The sequence below is a fragment of the Solanum pennellii genome, chromosome 2 (assembly GCF_001406875.1).
Source record: "Solanum pennellii chromosome 2, SPENNV200".
Classification (NCBI taxonomy): domain Eukaryota; kingdom Viridiplantae; phylum Streptophyta; class Magnoliopsida; order Solanales; family Solanaceae; genus Solanum; species Solanum pennellii.
In genome coordinates, this window is record NC_028638.1 from 36,670,329 (window position 1) to 36,695,511 (window position 25,183).

Here is a 25,183-nt window from a genome sequence, read left to right on the forward strand (position 1 = left end):
CTCCGATCCCCTAATGCTACGTGTCGGAACGTGACACTCCGATCCATTATTCCTACCGTGTCGGAACGTGACACTCCGATCCATTATTCCTACCGTGTCGGAACGTGACACTCCGATCCATTATTCCTACCGTGTCGGAACGTGACACTCCGATCCATTATTCCTACCGTGTCGGAACGTGACACTCCGATCCATTATTCCTACCGTGTCGGAACGTGACACTCCGATCCATTATTCCTACCGTGTCGGAACGTGACACTCCGATCCATTATTCCTACCGTGTCGGAACGTGACACTCCGATCCATTATTCCTACCGTGTCGGAACGTGACACTCCGATCCATTATTCCTACCGTGTCGGAACGTGACACTCCGATCCATTATTCCTACCGTGTCGGAACGTGACACTCCGATCCATTATTCCTACCGTGTCGGAACGTGACACTCCGATCCATTATTCCTACCGTGTCGGAACGTGACACTCCGATCCATTATTCCTACCGTGTCGGAACGTGACACTCCGATCCATTATTCCTACCGTGTCGGAACGTGACACTCCGATCCATTATTCCTACCGTGTCGGAACGTGACACTCCGATCCATTATTCCTACCGTGTCGGAACGTGACACTCCGATCCATTATTCCTACCGTGTCGGAACGTGACACTCCGATCCATTATTCCTACCGTGTCGGAACGTGACACTCCGATCCATTATTCCTACCGTGTCGGAACGTGACACTCCGATCCATTATTCCTACCGTGTCGGAACGTGACACTCCGATCCATTATTCCTACCGTGTCGGAACGTGACACTCCGATCCATTATTCCTACCGTGTCGGAACGTGACACTCCGATCCATTATTCCTACCGTGTCGGAACGTGACACTCCGATCCATTATTCCTACCGTGTCGGAACGTGACACTCCGATCCATTATTCCTACCGTGTCGGAACGTGACACTCCGATCCATTATTCCTACCGTGTCGGAACGTGACACTCCGATCCATTATTCCTACCGTGTCGGAACGTGACACTCCGATCCATTATTCCTACCGTGTCGGAACGTGACACTCCGATCCATTATTCCTACCGTGTCGGAACGTGACACTCCGATCCATTATTCCTACCGTGTCGGAACGTGACACTCCGATCCATTATTCCTACCGTGTCGGAACGTGACACTCCGATCCATTATTCCTACCGTGTCGGAACGTGACACTCCGATCCATTATTCCTACCGTGTCGGAACGTGACACTCCGATCCATTATTCCTACCGTGTCGGAACGTGACACTCCGATCCATTATTCCTACCGTGTCGGAACGTGACACTCCGATCCATTATTCCTACCGTGTCGGAACGTGACACTCCGATCCATTATTCCTACCGTGTCGGAACGTGACACTCCGATCCATTATTCCTACCGTGTCGGAACGTGACACTCCGATCCATTATTCCTACCGTGTCGGAACGTGACACTCCGATCCATTATTCCTACCGTGTCGGAACGTGACACTCCGATCCATTATTCCTACCGTGTCGGAACGTGACACTCCGATCCATTATTCCTACCGTGTCGGAACGTGACACTCCGATCCATTATTCCTACCGTGTCGGAACGTGACACTCCGATCCATTATTCCTACCGTGTCGGAACGTGACACTCCGATCCATTATTCCTACCGTGTCGGAACGTGACACTCCGATCCATTATTCCTACCGTGTCGGAACGTGACACTCCGATCCATTATTCCTACCGTGTCGGAACGTGACACTCCGATCCATTATTCCTACCGTGTCGGAACGTGACACTCCGATCCATTATTCCTACCGTGTCGGAACGTGACACTCCGATCCATTATTCCTACCGTGTCGGAACGTGACACTCCGATCCATTATTCCTACCGTGTCGGAACGTGACACTCCGATCCATTATTCCTACCGTGTCGGAACGTGACACTCCGATCCATTATTCCTACCGTGTCGGAACGTGACACTCCGATCCATTATTCCTACCGTGTCGGAACGTGACACTCCGATCCATTATTCCTACCGTGTCGGAACGTGACACTCCGATCCACTAATGCTACGTGTCGGAACGTGACACTCTGATCCACTAATGCTACGTGTCGGAACGTGACACTCTGATCCATTATTACTACCGTGTCGGAACGTGACACTCCGATCCATTTATTTCATTATTTCAGTTCATCAAGCTTTCTTTATTTCAAGGCATTACTTCGGTATAGATGTTTCAAGATTAGAATTTCAACAGTCTCATCATTCTAACCACCACAATTATACGATCACAACATACAAACACACAATAAAGTATATAGAAGACTTTACAATACCACCCAATACATATCAATCGCTATTTAGAGTTTATCTATCACATAGACATACACCATAACCTACCTCCACCGAAGAATCGTGATCGAGCAAGCTATCTCCCCAATGCCTTTTGCTTTCCTCTTCGTTCTCTCTTTCTCGCTCGTTCTCCCTCTCTGCTTCTTTTTATTTTTCTTCTCCAGATTCTTTTTCCTTTACCCTAATTATCATATAATTCATTATGATAAAAGTAACCCATTATTTATTTTAAAGTTATCTCCTTTAACCCCCAAGTAAATAAATTATTAAACTTACCCCACTAATTTCATAAAGTTTGTCATGAATAGTCCAAAACACCCCTTTAAAACCTTTAGCAGAAATCCGACCCAGTTGGGGTTACGCAACCTGTGACGGTCCGTCGTGTCTATGACGGTCCGTCCTGCAGGTCCGTCACAAAGTTCAGAGAGTTAAATTCAGTAAAGAGGTTTGTGACGGTCCGTCGTGTCTACGACGGTCCGTGCTGCAGTTCCGTCATGAAGTTCAGAGAGTCGATCTCAGTACCCAGATTTCAAAGTTGAAGTGTTTTGGAACGAATACCCTCGACGGTCCGTCGTGACCATGACGGTCCGTCGCCTGATCCGTCGACCCAGTCAGTTATTTTCAAAATAATTTTACTGCTTGAACCTACTAAACAGGTTGTTACAATATACATGCTCTGTTATATGCACACAAATGATACAGTACACCCCTATTAGAATGGAATCATGGGAGTACTGAACCCAATTAAAAGCTATATGAAAATCAACAAATAAATGTTTGATATTGGTAGATACTTAATTACTGTTCAGCTAATAAGTTTGCATTACTTTGGTACAGTTATTTGATGTTCCTTCTTTGATTTCTCCTTCTCTCGCCTTTTTCATTCTCGATTAGGATCAAATCTGCACTGATGATCAAAATTATCCGTCTATTAATTGATTTGATACCTTTTCTCTTCGTAAGCATGAAAAATATAACTTTAAGAACCCAATGCCCATTAACATTGAAAAACACACATTAATCGAATATAACTTGACCAAATGAAGAATGCAGCCAAAGAACACAGTCCAAATAAAACAAAATCAATTAAGAATGAGCTGAAGATAGCAAAGAATTAAACATTAGGCTTTATTAACTATCAGTAAGAGATAGATGATCGTAAGAAACATTAGAAAGAGAGATAAATTTGGGACATAAAAAGGGGTAAAACTCAAAGATGTAGATTTCACAGTAAATAAACCAAGAACTTAAATGGTTTACTTGCTACATGGGCAAATTATATTCTTTTTGCTCGAGGATCTTGGGTGACATAATGGCTTAACATACTATGTGTTCCTTACTAAAGAAAAATATTTATTGTGAGTAAAATCAAACAACTTGCATGATGGAGTAAAATTCTCACATTTTGAATAGGAAGTATTCAAGGAGACCCGTGATAAAATTAGTCTTTATTCACTCCTAATCATTCACCATGTACAGCAATAGCGTCCTTTAAATGCAACTTAGAACCACTTCTTTTTTTCGGCATTTGAAATAAGCATTGACCCCTTGAATTATTTTTTTTAAAAATAAAACTTACCGTAGATCCAAAATAGAAAAAAATATTTGTAGTAGAGCCAATCATCTTAGCAAGGCAACAGGTAATGACCATAGCCATCTTGCCTCCAATTAAAACTCTTGGACAAGATTTCACCATAGGACTTGTGCTTAAAGAAGTACCTATTCCTCCAAATGCTAACAATGGCAACTGACAAGCTCATTGCAACCACATTCACCATTCACAGCTTATCTCACCTTATAATTTTTTATAAATGCAGCAGTAAAAATTGATACGATGATACCCAATGGAAATGAAATAGCCAAGGCTACTGCTGTCTGGAATAAATTTGACAGCTGTTCCTCGTTATCTTTTTCATGTTCTTCGTTCTGTTCTCATGTTCCGTTGTCTATCTTCATTTGATCTTGCTCTATGTCTAATTGAGAGTACACTGAGACAAACTCTAGGCCATCCTACAAGCATTGGCAAATTCAAAACACTCAAATGAGTTGACATCAATTAACAATGTCCAATTCACTTCATTCATGATAATGTCACTTATAAAATATTAGTTTATATCAATCACGTAGCAAGTAATAGTTTATACATTTATTGGGTTAAGTAATATAGCATCACTTACCTCTTTTTAGGTTTATGGAGCTTGTAATTGTAACTCAAGAATTCTTGAAAATAAAGATAACAAATAACTTTATTAATACAACTCCTATGTAATCATACATAAAAGAGTGCAGTACTGTGCTGGAATAATAAGTTACATAGCTAGGTGCAATAATCTCTTAACCAACAAATTTTCATCAATATAATTTATTAGTTCGTAAACATATAATGCAACAACATTGTATCTCTTTAACACAAAGCACATGCGATCACCTTTTGTTTCACCTTTATACATTTAAATGCTTTAAGAAAATGCAGTTGCCCAGGACTATGATTCCATCTACAAATTAATCAAGTATTTTTTACACAACTATGGTAAAAGAAATTAATTTACTTTAAATCATTGAAATAAAAAAAAAAAGAAAACATGAACCAAATAAACTTCATAGTGAAGATTATCTTCAGTGTTTACCCAAAGAGGAGCGACAAAATAATATGCACCTTAGTACTGAATCTCGTCACATATGAGGTCATATAAGAAGCCTAAGGTGACACATGGATTTGTAGAGTGAGGAGTATATTTGATCCTTTAAGTGTCTCAACTGTATCTTAACACATCATAAAAGAGGATATTGAAGAACCAATACTCGAAATAGAGAAGCATATAAAGTCAACAGTTTGAAAAAAAAAGTATGGAAGTATATTTGCTATTGAATATTCCTTCCTTTAAGTAGACCAAAGCAAGATCAACTTCCATATCATTAATTTCATGTCATCAATAATACAACATTCTCTCTACCTCTAAGGCATAGCTAAGGTTTTGCATATACTCTACACTCCACAAAGTGCAAACATCATTTTGTGGGACTACACTGAGTATGTTGTTGTTGTTGTCTACAACTTTCAAATAGTTGGAAGCTCTTATTTTTCAAATGTATCCACTTTTGCTGATATTTACATTATAAATAGCTTTATAATTCTAAGCTCTAAGCATCAATTTTGAACTTTTGTCAGTAACATATTGTTCTATCCTTTTAGTATCTTGATTATAACACTTGAGAGAAAATAGGGAGATATATTGGGAGGAGGCTGGCCAGAAATAGTAGGATATATGCTTGTCACTACATCTTTTTAGAGGACCCAAGAATTACGATATCTGAAACAAACTTAATTTTTTTCGTCCAAATACACACAATTTTCCTAACCAGCACAATAAGCAGCATTAGTTAACTAATGCACAAGAGGAAACTAAAACTCTTGAAATATTTATATGGAAGTTCAAAGAAATAACAGAGAAATTGAAATCGACAGTGAGGAAATAATAAAGAGGAAGAGAGAAACAAAATAGAGAACTGATAAAAGATGCAATAGAAAATAATCCGCCATTTGCTCCTAGAACAGTGGGTTCGTGCGCATAGTCAAATTCCTCCCCAAGGGCTTGCTTCTGGCCATGATGGTCTTTAGAAATGGTAATCCAGACTTGATTTTGAGCATCTAATTAAGAAGTTACAAGTACTTGTTAGTTCAAGAAGTGTTTCTTTCTTAAAGATGGGTGTTGTATGAAGACTTGATCAGCGATGTTTATAGAGTAGGATAATAAAAAAGTAAATTGCAGAGAGGACCGAAGGCTAGAGAATCGGAGGAGAAGACAATTAGACATGCACATAGAAATAAAACAATTGTCCTTCAAACCTTCACTACAATCATGAATCAAATGAGTTAAAGATCTACAGTAGGTATAGTATAACTCTCAATGAACTTGCTAAATTAGTTTAAGTACTCAAGTATTAAGCATACCTCCATAAATAAGTCCAAATGATGAAAATAGAAAAAACATGACAGGAGTTGAAAATGAAAAATGATTTTTTTGTGGCTGAAAAGCAGGAAAAAAACCCAATCAAACTGGATATGAACAGAATTTGAACAGACATATTTTAAAATTTCAAAAGAATTCTAAGAATTAAACGAGTTCTCTGTTTTGTTTCGCCGGCAAAAAATGAGAGAATAGCTTACCCGATAACGGAAACTATTGTTGAGAAGACAATAGAACTGTAAAATTAAACTTCAAGGTGCCAAGAAATCAGGTTTGGAAGCAAAAAAAAAAAATAGAGAGACTTTGAGTTGTTCTTTATTTGTCGGTGAAAGAAAGTGCAGAAATAATTGGTTGCTTCGAGAACTATGTCGAATATTTTTATCAGCATGAAATGACCAATATGACCTTGATCGTTCCATCTTCACACTTCTATATAGTGACTAGATATCAGGTGCCCGCGCTAGCGCAGGCCCAACGTATGTTAGTTTTTTTTCTTCCAATTTATGTGACACAAATAAAATGTGAAAAAATGAACTAAATTCTTTATATGTGTTTTTTAAAAAAAATATTTTAAATTATTAATTTATGTACCTTTTATGTCATTTTCGAATAATATATGTTAGTACATCTGTTTTATTTTATGTGATACAAGTAATTTTAGGAAAGTCAACAAAATTTCCTATATGATTCTCACTATTTTTAGTTGTCATTTTACTGTGATTCATAGTACTTTTTAGTTCATATGTAACTTTTTTTGTTTCAATAAAAATAAGGGAGTCAACCAAATTTCATCATGTTTTTTAACTATCTTTTTCTAAAAATATCTTAAATTGTTACATTGCGGTTTTAAGCTTTTTTTAAAATGTAATTTTCAAATATGTAACAAATTAGCAATTAAAAAGAATTAAAGTTTTAAAATCATTATATTTCTATATTAAAATATTAAAATCTTTAAAACTCCACATATATGCCCAAATTAATAGAAGGAAGTCAAATAATTTTTTTTTTTTTAAAATGTATGAAAGCTTATTTTAATAATAACACATATATATTTCATTTTTAATATATGAATCCATCCTTTTCGATTTATATGAACTTATTTTTTATTTTATTTCAAAAAGAAAATAACTTCTGAGTTTTATTTTTATATAGCATATTTAAGATCATAAAATTAAAAAATATTTCAGTACACAAAATTTAATTTACATATAAATTTTAATTTTAATTTTGATTGATTCCACCTAAAATTATACTTGGTATATAATTATTAAGAGCTAACAGTAATCATTATTTATTTATTTTCATATAATAAATAGATATTCCAATAACTCATAATAAAATGAAGAAATAACAAAAATGAGGCAATACTAATACTAATAACTAAAGATATTTCTAGAATTATTTAATTTTTTTGTTATCGTTTGTGGTAGATTTTTACTTGCATGGAATTACATTTTTACATTTGATCATCAATCACTTCATATATAGAAAGATTTTCTAGAATTATTTATTCTTGATAGATTTTATTAGAACGAAATTACATTTTTATTCTTAGTTGTCTTTAATACAAATATATCATCCAATTCATTTTTATTTGTAAAGTTACTTTTTAACATGTTTTTCTTTAATTTCAATCTATTATATATTATTAATTTTATCACACTTATTTATTTTCAAGTATATTAATTAGAGCCAAAATAAAGATGAAAATAATTAATTCATGATAAATTTTTATATAAAAAGTAGGCATTTTTTATAAGCATAATGAATAGAAAAAAATATTAAGAATTAAATGAAAGTAAAGCAATGTAAAATAGAGTGATAATAAAATAGATATCACAATAACTCACAAAAGAAAATAAAGTGAAGTAAAAACAAAATAAGTTAATGGTAATAACAATAACTTAGATGTTTCTAGAACTATTTAATTTTTTTATTATCATTCTTGATAGATTTGTTAGCATGAAATTACATGTTTGCCCTTGATCATTATTAACTTCATATATAAAGAGATGTTTCTAGAATTATTAATTATATTTCTTGATAGATTTTTGTTAGCGTGAAATTACATTTTTGCCCTTGATCGTCCTCCCACTTCACTCTTCTATATAATAGAAAGAATATATATATATATATATATATATATATATATATATATATTATTAATAAAAAAATTTTATTTATATATTAACAAACTAAAGTCTTAATTATTTTTAATAAAATATTGAGAAGTATAAACCTTAGCCTCAATAAAAACAAAGGGGCCTATGTTGCCGACTTTATATTCTAAATTCCGTCCGAAGGAGCATAATTGTCCTTTTTCAATGCGATGAGTCAAAATTGCAAATCGATAAATGTCAACAAATGATAGTAATACAAGGTATCTTGTGTCACGTAAAGTTTGGGTTTTCGCAAACCGCAATTGACTGGCTAAATTTGCACATGATGAGTTAGGAAGTTGTTGTCAGAGACGAATCTATTTTAATTTTATCGGAATATTATGATAAAAAATTATATAATAAATATAAGATAGATTTTTAATATATATATATATATATATATATATTATTGTCGAATAACGTCAATTAAAGAAGAAAGATAAGTTCACTGTTATTGAATTGTACAATTTGAATTACGAATGCTATTTTCAATTTATAAATTCAATTTTTATTACGTGTACAAGTCGTAAATTATTAACTTCATCTCTAAACTATTGATAGTCATATGTTCATTTACTTAATTAGTTATCAAATTTACTAACACACTCTTAAATTTAGATAGTCAAAGAAAAAATATTTTTAACGCTTCAATAATTCTAAGACATAATTAATAATTTGCATTTAAGTGTCGTACTTAAAAATTAAATTAAATTAAATTGTGGTGACTCACTTGCCCCCGACCCAACTAACTATTGTGACTATCACTTCCACTACTTTAAAAAGGCAAGAGTGGACCCCATTTCTCAAAAAGTTTCAACTTGTTCACGTGTTTCTAACACCTTCATAACCCACTCATCACAAAACAACCCTCAGATTTTTCAGTTTTCACTTTTCAAATAAAATTTGAGAAATATTTTTTTATTATTATTTTTTTCAATAAAATAATTAATTCTAATTTTTTGTATTTTTATAAAACAAATTCAATTAATTAATACATTGTGTTTTTTTAATACATTTTAAGTTTAATTATATGTTTTGAAAAATATGGTTGAGCATGATTCTAACTTCTCTAGTAAAATGGTTTTCTTTCTTTATGTTTTTATGGCGAAATTTGCTCTTTATTTTTACTTGTTCACGTTTAATTGACATATTTTTTTAATTACAATTAATTATTTGAATTTTATTTGATATGAAATTTATAAAAGTAAAAAAATGATCTATTAAGTTAAAGACAAATAGAAGTACCAAAATACATTTTATTTTGTGATATTATATGCCATGTGAAATATTGAGATAAAAGAATTATTTTTAGGAAATTGAAACATAAGAAGTATCTCTTAGGAAAGAAAATATTTGATAAAATAATTTATTCTCTATTTTATTTTTTTAATATATTAAAGTCAATTTTTTAGTAAGTTGAGAAATGGCTACGATTAGTAGTTATTGCTACTAATAAAGATAAAAAGTAATTAAGTGGTAGATTATTTCATAATTTTTCAATTTGAATAATTAAAAATGAATATTTATTTTTAATATAGTAAATAAGCAAATGTGGACAAACGGATTATCAATGTAAATAAAAATTAATAAATTATTTAACAAGATGATTAAAATAAAGATAGTGCTAAAATTACACCCTACTAGTTGAAATTACATTTTTTCTAAAACCCAATACTAGTTTATTTCATGACTTGTATCTTTACATGGATCTTTGCATACGATTTTAATTTAAAATCATAGAACATTTTCACTTGTAATAATTATTAATTATGCATAATCAAAGATTTTTAAATATGTAAAATGAAATTAGAGGAAGTAACAATTTAATATCCACTGTTTTCACTTTTCACAATCAAGCTGTGCTCGAGGAGCCTTGCCCATTCTTCACGTGCACGAGCATAACTAAAGTATCATTTACAAATTTGGCCAAATTTAATATATTAATTACTAATATTAATTAGAATCTAATAATTTTAAATTCGTAAACTTCAAATTCTTATTTTCACATTTGTTACCGATGAATATTCATGTGTATTCACAAGTCACGTGAATTTAGGTAGGCAGAAGGGTGTTCATTCAAACTTCTTGAATAAAAAATATATTATATGTAAATTTTGGATTCATTAGCACAAAATTAAAAATTAATTCATCTTTAAATTTTAATATTTTAAATTTTGTTAATGAAAATTCTGAATTCACGACGCTCATATTCATACGACTTTTTACAAGTCATGTATCTCCATGTGTATTCACAAGTCGTGTTTCACCAAATGTTGAGCCTTTCAGCTGGGTCCCCACCACTTTCCTATTTGTTTTTTTTTCCTCTCTCTATCTCTAGCGCATACACACATTGTACACACACTTGACTCTGCCAAACAGGGCCCAACACCACCGTCCCCTATCCCTTTTCTCTCTAACTCTTTCCCTTTCCGTCTCAGAAATTTCCACGTACTCGAACAACTTCCTTCGCATGGTCAATGATCACTTTTCCGATCACTTCCTCCCGCCGGCCAATTCACCAAACTAGGTTTTCGCAACTTTCTATCTCGGAGGTCAATTTCTCATGGACGATGATAATTCCAGCCCGCAGATGTGCCGCCCTTGTGTAGAAGAACCTCAGAGTCAAAGGTTGCTCGAGGACGCCGCATCGTCAGTAGAAAACTGCACATCTATTCAGGATATGGAAGGGAAGCAGCTGGTCGGAGTTCCGGGAACGATGTCCGCGGTTGCTACTGGAAATTCTAATTCTCCGGCGACGTTGAAGACGCCGATAGAGAACGGGATCGGCTTCGCTGAGAAGACGAAGCGAGGACGGCCGCCACGTGGAGTAGTAGTTAAAGCTCCGCAACCGAAGAGACAACGAGAGGAGGAGGAAGGGGAAGATGTCTGCTTTATTTGTTTCGATGGTGGTTCTCTTGTCCTATGCGATCGCAAGTGAGTGAAAGAGGCGTTTTTCATTGTTTGCTCTAATTGATTTATTTTCTTTTTGCCTCCTTTTCCATTTTGAATAATTTTGTCGCCAAGTTTGCTGACTTTCACTTCAAAATTGATATAGTAGCTCTTCATAAATGGTAAAGTTAAAGTGCTTGTCTTATTTGTTCCAAAATTGAGAAGTAGCTGATTGATTGTATTGATTTAACTGTAAAGGGGATGTCCGAAGGCATACCATCCAGCTTGTATTAAGCGGGATGAGGCATTTTTCCGCTCCAAAGCTAAATGGAACTGTGGTATGTACCTTTGCTTCTACGCTAACTTAAACAACCTGTTTACTTCATTTAGTCCTCAAGGCTTGGATTATTGTTCTCATCTCTGTTTATTGCACCTCATTTATGAATTTTGTCTCGGATGTGCAATTGCTAGTTAGTCCATTTGGAACACGGACTTAAGTATCAGGCAAGGTCATGCAGATTTCTGTTTGATGGTAGATTTGATCCATGAGTGGCATATCACAGGCAATAATGTCATATCACTTGAGCATCTGACATTTAGTTAAGCGTTTTCCATATAAAGGTGTCCATGCTACTGCAGTGACGCCAAAAACACATATATAAGGTGCAAATAATTTTTAAGGCAGGTGATAGTGCACAATGAAAATGGTAAGCGGGACTTCAATTACTTCCTCGTACTGCTATTCATAGATATCTAAGAAGTGAGATGCTGGATCTTTAATTTTACTGCTGCTTCGTAAGTTGGTCTGAAAGAACTGCTTACATCAATCATTGTGGCAAAAGATCAGTATCTCTCATCAGAACAAAATCAAGATTAGTACTTATTTATACTTTTTTGACAATTATTAGTACTTATATATAACTTCTGTGTATACAAAGAGTATATTTGCATCCAAACATTTAGCAAATACCTAGAATGGAAAGATGTGTGCATGCCAATTGCTACTTACAAAAGTCATAATATTTGAGTGAAAACTTGTATATGGAAACAAAGAGCAGTGAGTGCCCAGCCAGCCGATAGCATGGTGTCTTTGTCAGTAGAGAGAGTGAGAAAGGAAGGCACATATGAAGTTATAAGAAAGAATTTGAGTTCATTCAGGAATGGATAGAAGGAGGAACACTAGGAAGAGTATCCTAGTTCGTTCTCTTGTAGTCCTATAACATACACAAATAGAGAGTAGTGCAAGTAGCCATCATGTCGAAAGATATTGGAATTTATAGCTGCAATTAGCATTTCCGAAGTTGACGGAGCAGGTCCCAATCTATTCAATCCATCTAAATCGATCAATATTGACATGGTTCACGATAGTTGACTTACTAACTGGTACATGTGTATATTTTCTGTTGTAATCATGATCGGTTCACATGTTTTATACTCTATAGTTGTAACATGTTCAAAATGGTTGCTACTACCGAACATTTTTTTGGGGATGTGAAGACCTGAACATAATCTTTCACTGACCTGCCTTACTGTTGCCTTACTGTTGCTGATAACCTTACTTATCCAACAACAACACCAATAGTCCAACACCTAGTTATCAACTACGCCTCCAATTCTAATCTAGTTGAAGTTAGAATCAATTATATGAATCCTCACCATTCATTTTGCTCCAACTGGACCCATTCCATTTATATTCAATAACCATCTCGCTCTCTTTGCTCCGTTTTTCCTTTATGTTTGCACTCTCCATAAAGAATTTTAAAAACATGTTCACTTTGGGGCAATCTCAAAAAAAAAAAAAAAAATCTTAATGCAAAATTAGAAAAAGAAAAAACGAAACTAAATCTCCATGATACAGAGAGAAACAAGGATCAGATTCCTTTTAAAAATACAAAAAATATAAAAATGAACAAGGGTCAGATTATTTGATTAAACTAAACCTTAAGCAATCAGAGTAAATGGTACCATAGGAAAATGATAAATTGAACTGTCTAAACTGTCCATTACATTGAATGGTGTTGTTTTTTGGATTGCTCAAGAGAAACCTTGGTTTGACTTACTCGATAGAACCATTAGTTTTTCATCATTGTAATGTTAGAATAGGCTACGAAGAATCTATAGGTCTGAAGTGTATAAAGATTGATTTTGAAATATTATTTAGGATACCATACTAATAGTTAATGTGATCGAAGGAATTCTCTTTGTTGAGCAGTGTAACTTACCTACATCTTTGTTTTCTGTGTGAGTATATGTATGTACATTCAACATGCACAACATATACACTGATTGTCTATGAATATCAGGGTGCGGTCGCAAACATATATTAGACACCAAATATACATGGGAATTTTGCTGGTTAGCAGTGCTGAGCGTTTTTTCTATTTCATTTTAACACAATTTTTTTTGAACTTCAAATGATCTGTTTCTCCAGATGTGTTATGTTTGAATTTTTGGTCAGCAATGTTCATGAACAATTAATTAAGTTAATAATAGAAAATGATAAGATTCTTAAACGATAAGTCTTGAAGTTGTTGCTTGAAGTTAAAATAAAGTAGAATATGGTTAAAGATGCATATGATGTTCTATTGATTATCACATCACCAACTCCAAATGGTTTGCATGACAGAACATTCTCAAATTACCTTTATTTTCAGGTTGGCATGTTTGTAGTGTATGTCAAAAGGCTTCCCACTATATGTGCTATACTTGTACATATTCGGTGTGCAAAGGATGTACAAAAGATGCTGATTTCTTCTGTGTTCGAAGAAGCAAAGGCTTTTGCTCAACATGCATGAGAATTATCATGCTGATTGAGAATATAGACCAAGGGATCAAGGAGATGGTATGTTTTGCCCCATAATCTAATTGCTGATTATTAATTTGACATTTCATGATATCATCAAGTCTAAATACCAAGATATCCCTTCAAACTTGGCGGGATTTGTCAGTTAGACACCCACACACAGCTGGTGACCAGATAGGTACCTCTATTTGAAAAAATTGTGATCTGGTGTGTTCCACATAAATCTGAGCGTGTGAGACCTTAATCATGGTTTTTCTCTACTTCCTTTTTCAGAATAATATTGAATTTTGCATGGACCTCATACATCCACCCTTCTACGAGAGAACTTTCATGGCTTATTCCAATTTACTTGTGCAATTTTCTCGAACATCTATTTATCACTCGACAACAATAAGATGAAAGGAAGAACTTTCAGTCAAATCGGCAGGTTAAAGCACCCCTCTGCCACTGTTTCTTGACAAGTTGATAGGCCAAATCCAGATTCTATTGCAGGAGTACCAAATCTTCGGAACCTTAGTTTATCTAGAAATGGTCTCTTAGATCCTTTGCCTATTGCCGTTACCATATCCTCCCTTCAACTCTGTCAATAGACTTTTCATATAACAATTTTTATAATTTCAATTTGGGAACAGTGCCAGAATGGATTAGAAACAGAATACTTTCTGATGTCAACTTAGCAGACTGTAAGCTTAGTGGGACACTTCCAAATTTTACAATGCTTAATTCCCTTAACACCATAGATCTATCAGCTAACTTCTCCATGGATGGTATATCAAATTTCTTTGCACATATGTCAAGCTTGCAAAAGGCAAAGATACCCCACAACCAGTTTAAAACTGATGTTGCTGGGTTCAAATTTCCATGGAATTTCATCTCTTGACCTCTGTTCAAACGAGCTTTTCTGGTCTCTTTTAGAGATGTTAAGCAAACAACCAACCAATAAGACAATTAAATTCTTTGAGGTAATTAATACCTTGAACAATCAACTTTCTGGGAACATACCCGAGTTCATTGGTGGCTTAAACAGTGAACAAACCATCAATGGATATCAGAGAATGGACACATCCAAACAACTAGAAAACATGGCCAGAAAATGCTCTCGGGCAGCAAACCAACTTCTCTCCTGTAACATATTCTTTTCATTCCCCAAAATTCATGGTGATGCTTAGAGTTGTTTTGAGGTTCAATAGAATATTTGTTGGTATTTTTTAAAATAAAATTATAATTTATAGGGGGCAATTTTATAGGAAATGTTACACGTGACGTGTGTTGATTTGTTCATCCATCACATCAATTGTGAATGTTTTCATGTGTGAACATAGGTGTTCACAGACACACCTCTGCCAGGTAGAGGTATTTTAATGGTCACCAGGTAATGGAGTGTTTAAACAATTAGTACCAAGCTTGAGGGGCTACCCAGGTATTTGGCCTTCCACTAATTTTTTCTATTTTGAGTAAGAGACATTCTCCTGACGATTAATGAACTTACCTGTGAATATATAAAAAATGTCACATTCCCCAGTAACAGCTCTGATTATCAGTTCTAATTACTGAACTTTTGCAGTAAAAAAAAGAAGAAATCTTGATTTTGATACTTGTCTGCCATATGTATTTAACTTTGTGTGCCTAAAATCTCTTCAGGTTCAAGTAGATTTTGATGACAAAAGTAGCTGGGAGTATCTCTTCAAGGTATATTGGATGTACTTAAAAGAAAAATTATCATTAACACAAAGTGAACTTATTCAAGCTAAAAAACCCTGGAGAGGATCAGATACAGTACACGTTAAGCAACAGCGACTACCTTTTTGTCATCCTGTTGCATTTGATGGCAAAGGTATTGTGGGCAAGTCTTTTGACCATCTGGAGCTGAAAAAACCCGTACAATTGCTGGAGCCACCTTGCAAGGATCCTCCAATCACTGAAGTCCAAACAATTGCTGAGGCTGAAAATTTAAGTGGTCCTGGTTGTACTCCACAGTTGGAAAAAACACAGCACATAGAACTAGAGTTACGGAGGAATGATTCTTTAAAGAAAGAAAAAGCAAGTGCTTCCACGGGGACATCATTGAATGGACGCATTGAATGGGCGTCCAAAGAGCTTTTGGAGTTTGTTGCACACATGAAGAATGGTGATACTTCTGCTCTATCACATTTTGAGGTGCAGGCACTATTACTAGAGTACATAAAGAGAAATAAACTTCGAGATCCTCATCAGAAAAGTCAAATAATTTGTGATTCGAGGCTCAGAAGTCTTTTTGGAAAACATCGTGCTGGCCACATAGAAATGCTAAAGCTTCTTGAATTTCACTTTCTGATAAAGGAGGATTCGCAGGGGAGTGCATTTATACCAGCTGGAATTGTTGGAAATGTTACTAGTCGTGTGGAGGCTGATGATAATAATGATATCTCATTCTTGATGAATAAAACTAAGAAACGTAAATCGCGTAGACACACCGAAGAAAGTTCAGTGCAGATAAATCTAGATGAGTATGCAGCAATTGATGCTCATAACATCAATCTCATATATTTGCGCCGTGATTTGATGGAGAGTCTTATTGAAGATATGGAAAAGTTCCAAGGCAGAGTTATTGGCTCGGTTGTCCGTATAAGAATATCTGGTAACAATCAGAAGCAAGATATGTACAGGCTTGTCCATGTCGTAGGTACTGATATTTCTTTAAAAGCTTTTTTAAACTGCTCATGATGGTATAAATAAGATTTCAATCTAGTTTCCAGAGCACATAATTTCTTCAACTCAGGTACAAGCAAGGCATTTGTTCCATATAAGATTGGGGACAAGACTGCTGATGTACTGCTGGAAGTCTTAAACTTAAACAAGAAAGAGATTGTTCCTATTGATTCTATTTCAAATCAAGATTTCTCTGAGGTAATTAGATACAAGTGACTCTTCCTTGTTCACTACTTTGAGTTGCAAAATTGTTGCATTTATCAATGAATAGCTTCATTTTCATGTTTACAAATGGTACATAAATCTTTTTTCTGCTTAGTTCTGCGAAGAAAAAAAAAACTTTGGACCTAATTCAATCCCAAAAAGTTAGCTCAAGAGATCAGGATTGTCTACGATCATATAAAAAAAATACAGTCCATGCAACTTGTTCACTCTAACATCCTTTGGTGGTATGCTCAGACTGGTTGGAGTAATGATAACATAATCTGGGTCCCTACCATGGTTAGTCTAGTATCAGCGATGAATTTGACTTTTATATGTCAAGCAAAATGGACCTTGGACCTAATCTATTCCTAAAGTTATAACTCGTGAGAGTACTGTTTGGAACCATATGAAAAGACTACCACCAATACTTAAGCTTAGTGATATCACAATAGGTGGGTTCAATTGGTTTTGTTCCCTTTCTCTTTAATTGTCTCCTATATGATAATAAAAAACTTTTTTTTTTTTGAAGTGACTACCACCATACCACGCATACCTTCAACAGAGTGGGACTCTCAACTACTACTCTGTCACCCTAATATGTTGTTCCTGTATAGTGTATATGGCTATTTCAGCAGGTGACTGTTGTTGATTCGGATAGTTTCTTAATCATTTATTGGCATATCTTCAGGATGAATGCAGAAGATTACGTCAGATTATAAAATGTGGGCTTGTAAAGCGGCTGACCATAGTAAGTGTTGAACCTGATGTCACTTCTAAGTTTTGCGTTAGGATATCGCAATGACTGACTAAATGATGCTTATTCTTCAACATAGGGCGAGATAAGGAAGAAAGCAATGGAACTCCGTGCAGTAAAACTCAACGATGTATGTCAGTTACTTTTCAATATTGATCACACCTTTTAATTATTCATCGCAATTTTCTCTATCAGTATATGTAGAGATGGACATGTTTCCCTTAATAAAATGGTCATGCAAATTTAATTGAAATGATTATGAATGGGCCACAGCCCACAAGAAATTGGGATGGGAGGAGCATAATTTAGTCTTTAAGATGTCCTTTTCTTTTAGATCATGTTTAATGATCTTTGATATGAGCATTTCATCTGGGTATTAATTGAATACATTTTATTTTATTTTTAGCCAGTTTTTGCATGACTTTGAAGGGCCTAAATGAAGTTCTAATACCTATGTATCTTGAAAGGCGAGTATGCCTAGGCTAGGAAGCGGCCATGCCACATAGTTTGTTAGTGATATTTTGTATTGGAAGTAGTAAATATTTCACTTGATCATGTGATCTCAATTGCAACAGAGAGGAATTGGTATAGTTGAATCTCTTATAATTGTGTTTAAATATTTCCTTCCTTTTTCGAATTCTATTGTGCTACTAAATTGCGTGGTGTCTAAAGCACAAAGAAACTGCTTCTAAAAGAAGGAAAAGGTATTGATTTCTGAATGGTAACTAATCTACACATTTTGTTGCTCTACATTCCACAGTAGGTAAACTATTCTGACTAGTAAACAAACATAGGTAAATTGTTGTAGCTACTACTCTCATGGAACTTAAATATTTTTGTATTTGAAGATTTTATATATGCTGTCACTGTTACTATTTTCTATAAAGATGCTATATAAGCTGTGTTGTGATGGGCTTTTGTTTCTTTATTTTCGAAAAAAGAACAGACTTTGGAAGAAGAGATACTGCGACTCAACAATCTTCGTGATAGAGCAAGTGAGAAAGGGCGTAAGAAAGAATATCCTTTCCTCTGTTGAAACTGTTAGCCTCTATATATTGTTATCTCAAGATTAGGTTGATGGCTTCAATTTAAATAGCAGAGGCTCTATTTTAGAACTTCTGTGTTTTTCTTCTTTTCTCTTGCTCCACACTTTGTTTTGACAGTCCCATATGTTTCTGTCTGTTTAGATTGATAATTTAGTTTATAGCATGAGGGAAGAAAAAATGAGTAGGTCAGAAACAGGGGTATGAACTAATTTAAATGGCAATGAGAAGGTTGGTCTCAAGTAGGCATATGACTAATTTGAATTACATTTACAATAAGTTGAAGTTACTTGAAAGAAAAAAAACACGAACTCCAGGTAAAATGCCAAGTGCTTTTTTTTTTCTCTCATTGTTATAAGCAGATGGATATATTTACTTCGTATAAATAGGGGTGCTTCTCAAAAGTCAATAATTATTTTGACAAGGTTCTGACTATTTTTGCTAGTCAGGATCTTCAGATACATTAGTAGTATTTACCATTTTTTATGAACTCTAAATTCATTTTAAAATTGGATCACTCGTATTCACTTTTTCTTTCTGCAGTCACCTCTTATAACTAGCACAAAATGATATATGTGTCGTACAAAAATTACTTAACCTATAGAAATGCACAAACTAAATCTTTAGCAATGAATTAGAGTAAACCATGAAATTGCCGCGGGATGATAGTGCTTTTTTTAACAATTTTCAGTTCAACATCTAAATCTATTGAGAGTTTTCTTAGATCTCTCTGTAAAAGATTTGATTTTAATATTCTTCTTTGGATAAGAGCATATCATTTCAATATCTATGGATATCATTTTTAATTGGAATATTGAACAAGACTTTGAGCATGGGTATGAGGACTTCCTTGACAATTCCCACGCTAAGAGAATGTGTAGAGAAACTAGAGCTTCTGAAGACGCCTGAGGAACATCAGCGGAGGCTACTTGCAACTCCAGAAGTGCACGCTGATCCAAAGATGGATCCTAATTATGAAACTGAAGAAGATGCTAGAGAATCTGACGACAAAAAACAAGGTTACATCATTTTGATTTTAGTAACTTCTTTCCAATTTATTGGTGATCTCTTTTTATTGGGCGCTATTTGAAAGATTTTCTTACTGTTGATGGTAATGTAATGCAGTTGAATATGGGGGGCCAAGATTCACTAGATTTTGCAGAAGGGAAGACAAGCCTATGTCTTCATGGAGGAAAGGTGAGGTGGTTGTTGTACTAGTAAGTCTTCCAAAAGTTGATTCTTCATGAACTAATTTTTTTTTTTTTATCCAGATAAAGAGGGATCTATCATGTCTCGATGTAAAGTTAGTGAAAAAAGAGAGGTTCATGGAAATATCATGAAGAAACTAGGGAATCAAGGTACTGCACGTCAGGTTGTGGATAGGTGTGCATCTGAAACTTCAATTACAAGCTTTTCTACAGTGAACTCAACATTCACCAACTGTAGTGACACTGACAAGCTTTGGCATTACCGTGACCCTAGTGGTAGAATACAAGGACCGTTTTCAGTGACGCAGTTGAGGAAATGGAATAAATCAGGGCTTTTTCCCCTTGATATGAGGATATGGATAAAAGGTGAGCGTGATGACTCGGTACTTTTAACTAATGCACTAAAAGGGCTGTTCGGTATAGCCCCTCAGGTTCATGGTGAGATTTCACACCAGTCTCAGGAGCTTGGTGCTACTTCTGTTAACAGTAGTGTTGGGTGGTGTGGAAGCGCAACTGGAATAGGGAGAGAATGTGTAGAGAAGGAGGTACCTTGGCACCTCCGTATTACAAATAATCATTCTAATGGTTACACTGAGACGGCGAGGATGGATGGGCTGTCATCATCTTTGCCACAATGTTTGGACTTGAATAATTCTTATTCCAACAAACCCCATCCATCCAGCCCAGAACCATCATCCAGTCATGGGAACGTGTATGGAGCTCCTTCCAATGGGAAAAGATGCCATGAAATTGTTGATGTTCAGTCCAGTACAGGTCATATGATTCAGGACTCAAGTAGAAGTGGTTGCAACCATAGTATGCAATCTCACAGTCAGAGGCACTCAGGGCAGTCTTGTGGACAGAACTGGGAACCTTCAAACAATAATAGAAGTTCAGTTAACATAAATTCTGGATCTAGTTTTGCTTCAGTTTCCAAGTCAAGTGATCCATCTCAACAGAAAGGTATCACAAGTTATCCAGATCTGCCCAGTCCAACCCCCAAAACAAGCTATGACGATGTTGATGCTCAGGCTGCTGAAGAGCTACTTTCTTTGAGTTTGGTTGTTCCAGTTAGTGCTTCAAATATCCAGGATTTGCCTAGTTCTACACCAGAATTGGAAGAAGAAGCTCCAGTTGGGCAGGCTGCAGCAAACAAAGATTCTTTAACTTCTAGTTTTCCTGTTCAGGATTCAGGTTTTAGTTGGAGCAGTGCTTCTAGTCTGGTGATCGATGGGTCCCAACTTCCTGAAATAGCTAATGGATTGGGTGGACCAGCTGTGAAACCATCTATAGACTCTGCTCTTATCTCTGATTCTGCACTGAAACCTGCTGAAGCAGTAGGTGATCATGTCGACACACCTACATCAGATGTCAACCAACTGAAACCAGCTGAAGCAGTGGGTGATTATGTCGACACACCTACATCAGATGTCAACCAACTGAAACCAGCTGAAGCAGTGGGTGATCATGTCGACACACCTACGTTAGATGTCAACCAACTGAAACCAGCTGAAGCAGTGGGTGATCATGCTGACACACCTACATCAGATGTCAACCAACTGAAACCAGCTGTCGCAATGGGTGATCATGTTGACACACCTACATCAGATGTCAACCAACTGAAAGAATCTGAAGCAGTGGGTGATCATGCTGACACACCTACATCAGATGTCAACCAACTGAAACCAGCTGTCGCAATGGGTGATCATGTTGACACACCTACATCAGATGTCAACCAACTGAAACAAGCTGAAGCAGTGGGTGATCATGTCGACACACCTACATCAGATGCCAACCAACACCCTGATAATTCCTCATCTAATCCAATCTCAAACTTCTCCGATTGGCGAGCAATCTTTGGTGAGCCAATAGAGTTCAGCACTTTAGATGAGGAATCCGTGTCCGACCTATTAGCTGAAGTTGATGCAATGGAATCTCAAACTCAAAGTGGTATGGGTTCACCAACCTCCGCCATGGGGTTCTGTGAGGAGACAATAGCTGGATGTAGAGGGGACTTTTTCAGCTTTTTGGAGGAGCTTAGTCCCACGCCTGACCCTGCAAAAAATGATGCCTTGAGCTCCACTGAAGATATACAATTACCTTGTCAATCCTCTCTGACAAATGAACTAGCGAGGACATTACATGCTGAAGCTTTTGATCCTTTTAAGAGGTCTAGCAGGACTTCGTCTACTAGCAGTGAGGGAGAAACAAAGTCAGCTGATATTTCCTTTTCCCAGGGGGACACTGGGTTCAATATACCTATACCCTGCACCACGGGGAAAACTGCACTTTCAGTCATCAGCCAGAGTACTGAACTGGAAGCTATAACCACCGACTGTTGTGCAGCACCTGGAAACATGTCTTACTGTGGACCAGTTCAGGGATTCGCAAATGTTAATCAAGTTAGCAGCATGGGGACTGCATGCGGTTATTCAAACACGAATGATTCCCCTTTCACCAGGAATACATTGTCTGAAAGCCAGTGTATATACTCGGGGGAGAGGTCTGGTGGTCCAAGAGACTGGGTTATTCCAGTAGGGGATTTGGGATTTGAAAGGGATAGGTAATTGTGGTGCAGACAGTGGTTTGGTGGCAAGGGATACTCTTAACCTCCCCAAAAATGACAATGTGTTGGCAAATTTTATGAGAGCGGACTTTGCAAGAAGGGGGCATTATGCGACTATTTGCACCTTTGAGAAGGTATGAACTTAAAGGTGAATTCAAACATATCATTTTTTAGTAGGATGATCAAGATGTAGCTAAAATATTAGTATGATTTTTTAGCTGATCAAATATCAGTTAAAGAAGGCAGGATACCAAAAGAATCCCACTGAGTTCCATAATGTTAACCAGGTAGATACTAGTACACTAAAGCAGACAAAAATAGTTGTATCATTCTTGTATTTGATCCTGCGATTGTTGCTCTATGTACAAACTACAGCAGTGAATTGATGAATTTGTATGTATACATCAGAGATGAAAGTTTTTGCTCTTTCGAGATTGATTTGTTTTCACTTTCAATCTTGTTGGCAATTCTAAGGAACTAGTTCAAGATACTTAAATTATCTTTTATTGAAATATGTTTGGTTGGCAAAATTATTCCACTGAGCAAAAGGGATTTTGTTAAAAGAAAACAATATCTACCCTGACATTATTACATATTGGTAACGTAAATTTCCTCAGTTTTACCAAAAAGCCTATGTATATCGATTCTCTGAATACTGCAACAATCCAAAAAAAGAAAAAAAAATCCTACATTTTTTCAGCTTTATTCGAATTTAGGCCAAAATAGAAAGTGAGTCTTAACTAATTTGCTTACGTTTGGTCTGAGGAGAACTACAGACTCTGTTGGTTAATTGTTGTATGTAATAATCATATTGTTTGAAAATTATACAAATAGTACTAAATTTTGAACTCAAAGATTCAAAACAAATTACATACAACATTGAATTCTAGAGCTAAAGTAGGTGAGTCAGTCTATCATTTAATATATTAACTTTTAAAAATCTCTAATCCCATTTTGACACGTATATATACACTAATTATAAATGAAGAAACCAAAAAGAAAAAAAAAGAAGCATAATCTTCTCTTTTTCTTTTAAATTTGTTCTGCACTAACACTTTGAAGTTCAAAACCCTACCTTGAAAAAATAAAATCTTCTAAACTTTAAAATGATAATAATAATAATAATTCCTTAAAAAAACTACTTCTAATACTATTAATTTTTTCAAAAACTCTGGACCGGCGGACCCGGTTCAGTTTCCTTCTTCCGCCGCATTTCCAAAACTTTCCGGTGACTGTTCGAGTGTAACCCAGTCGAAAACGTCGGACTACTTGCCGGCCGGTATTCTGGTAACAGCCGACCGGATTTAAACCGGACTCCACATGCATTGCAAAGTGTTTTCTCACCTAATGGACCGGTCCGCCATAGTGGAGTCTTCTGCACCCCACAATGACTGCACTGTTTTGCCCCAATTCCTATACGTTTCTCCATCTTCTTCTTTGGTTTCCTCGCCGCCGGTTTATTTTCTACCGATAACTCACCCCAAAAATTGTTGGCTGTAGTGGAGGAAGACGAAGAAAATGACATTGACGGAGGTTTATTTTTCTCTCGTTCGGCACCAAACGGAACGGTGAAACAGGGCTTCTCTCGGACCGGAATTTCTACGTTTGAATGAACTTTGAGAGATTTTTCCGGTAGGTTTCCGGCAGAGTATGTAAGTGAATACTCCGAAAATGAATCTTCCACAAAATGAGATAACCATTCTAGGTTATCCAAATCAGCCCCCTGCAAAAAAAAATGGTTCAATTCATTCAAAACAAAAAAACAAATTGATTATTTCACAAAAAAAAAAAGAAAAAGGGGGGGACTAAGCTTACAGGAAGGCTGATTTCACAACCAAGAAGAGAACCAAAATCTTGTTTCACAGAAGGAATAATAACAGTTTCTTTATCACATTCCTTAATCTGTTGCGACGACGAAGACTTGTTGTTTTCATTTTCATTTTCATTTTGTTCGTCCTCAGAGAAACCATTTGACAAGTCAAGAAGGTCGTCAACAAACAAATCATCACCGGAAACAAAACTTTGACAGTTGCCGGAGTAATCCATTTTCTGTTTAAGAAGAAAATGGTGAGAGATAAGATTGCGTTGGGTAAAGAATTGAATGGGGGAAGGGAAGGGAACACAAGAAAGTTACTCTCTTGTTGTCCTTCAAAACGTTACTTGCCCAAATACTTCTATTTTTTTCGCCAATATGAGTTGTGGTGAAATGTTACTCTGAATTTAATTAGACGACTAAGAAGATATTCGAATTGATTGTTTAAAAAAATCTGGATTTAAAATTATTTTTTATTTTTTCACAAATACTACAGGGAATGAAAAAAAAAAATTTATATAAGTCAATTTAAATACTCTCCTAGTAGTAGATTTTGAAGTTTGAGAGTTTGGAAATTTCAAAACTGATCTAAGCCCTTTATTGGAGCTTATAATAATATTTGCTAAGTAAGATGTTTTCAAAATTTAGTTGAACTTCATGGCATTTTTTTAAAGAATTTGAAAGACGAATTATTCATATTTATTTTTAACTAAATGG

General features: G+C 35.5%; 2 protein-coding genes across 2 annotated transcripts; one reads left to right on the plus strand and one right to left on the minus strand.

The window, feature by feature from the left end:
• Nucleotides 1-10,828: 10,828 nt before the first annotated feature.
• Nucleotides 10,829-23,130, plus strand: LOC107011045 (zinc finger CCCH domain-containing protein 44-like). Its single transcript, XM_015210362.2, has 11 exons — nt 10,829-11,432; nt 11,646-11,725; nt 14,042-14,229; nt 15,832-16,852; nt 16,949-17,076; nt 17,771-17,830; nt 17,916-17,966; nt 18,783-18,853; nt 19,744-19,898; nt 20,005-20,076; nt 20,151-23,130. Exons 1-11 carry the CDS (start codon nt 11,062-11,064, stop codon nt 22,652-22,654), a joined length of 4,701 nt encoding a protein of 1,566 aa, XP_015065848.1. The 5' UTR covers nt 10,829-11,061; the 3' UTR covers nt 22,655-23,130.
• A 440-nt stretch (nt 23,131-23,570) lies between these two features.
• Nucleotides 23,571-24,867, minus strand: LOC107010412 (GATA transcription factor 5-like). Its single transcript, XM_015209696.2, has 2 exons — nt 24,469-24,867; nt 23,571-24,376 (listed from the first exon to the last, which is right to left on the minus strand). Exons 1-2 carry the CDS (start codon nt 24,697-24,699, stop codon nt 23,816-23,818), a joined length of 792 nt encoding a protein of 263 aa, XP_015065182.1. The 5' UTR covers nt 24,700-24,867; the 3' UTR covers nt 23,571-23,815.
• Nucleotides 24,868-25,183: the final 316 nt, after the last annotated feature.

Coding starts and splice junctions, on each gene's coding strand:
- LOC107011045 (XM_015210362.2), top strand. CDS start 11,062: ATGGACGATGATAATTCCAGCCCGCAGATGTGCCGCCCTTGTGTAGAA. Junction 11,726..14,041: donor CAAAGCTAAATGGAACTGTG/GTATGTACCTTT, acceptor CTTTATTTTCAG/GTTGGCATGTTTGTAGTGTA. Junction 14,230..15,831: donor ACCAAGGGATCAAGGAGATG/GTATGTTTTGCC, acceptor AAATCTCTTCAG/GTTCAAGTAGATTTTGATGA.
- LOC107010412 (XM_015209696.2), bottom strand. CDS start 24,699: ATGGATTACTCCGGCAACTGTCAAAGTTTTGTTTCCGGTGATGATTTG. Junction 24,377..24,468: donor GTTGTGAAATCAGCCTTCCT/GTAAGCTTAGTC, acceptor TTTTTTTTGCAG/GGGGCTGATTTGGATAACCT.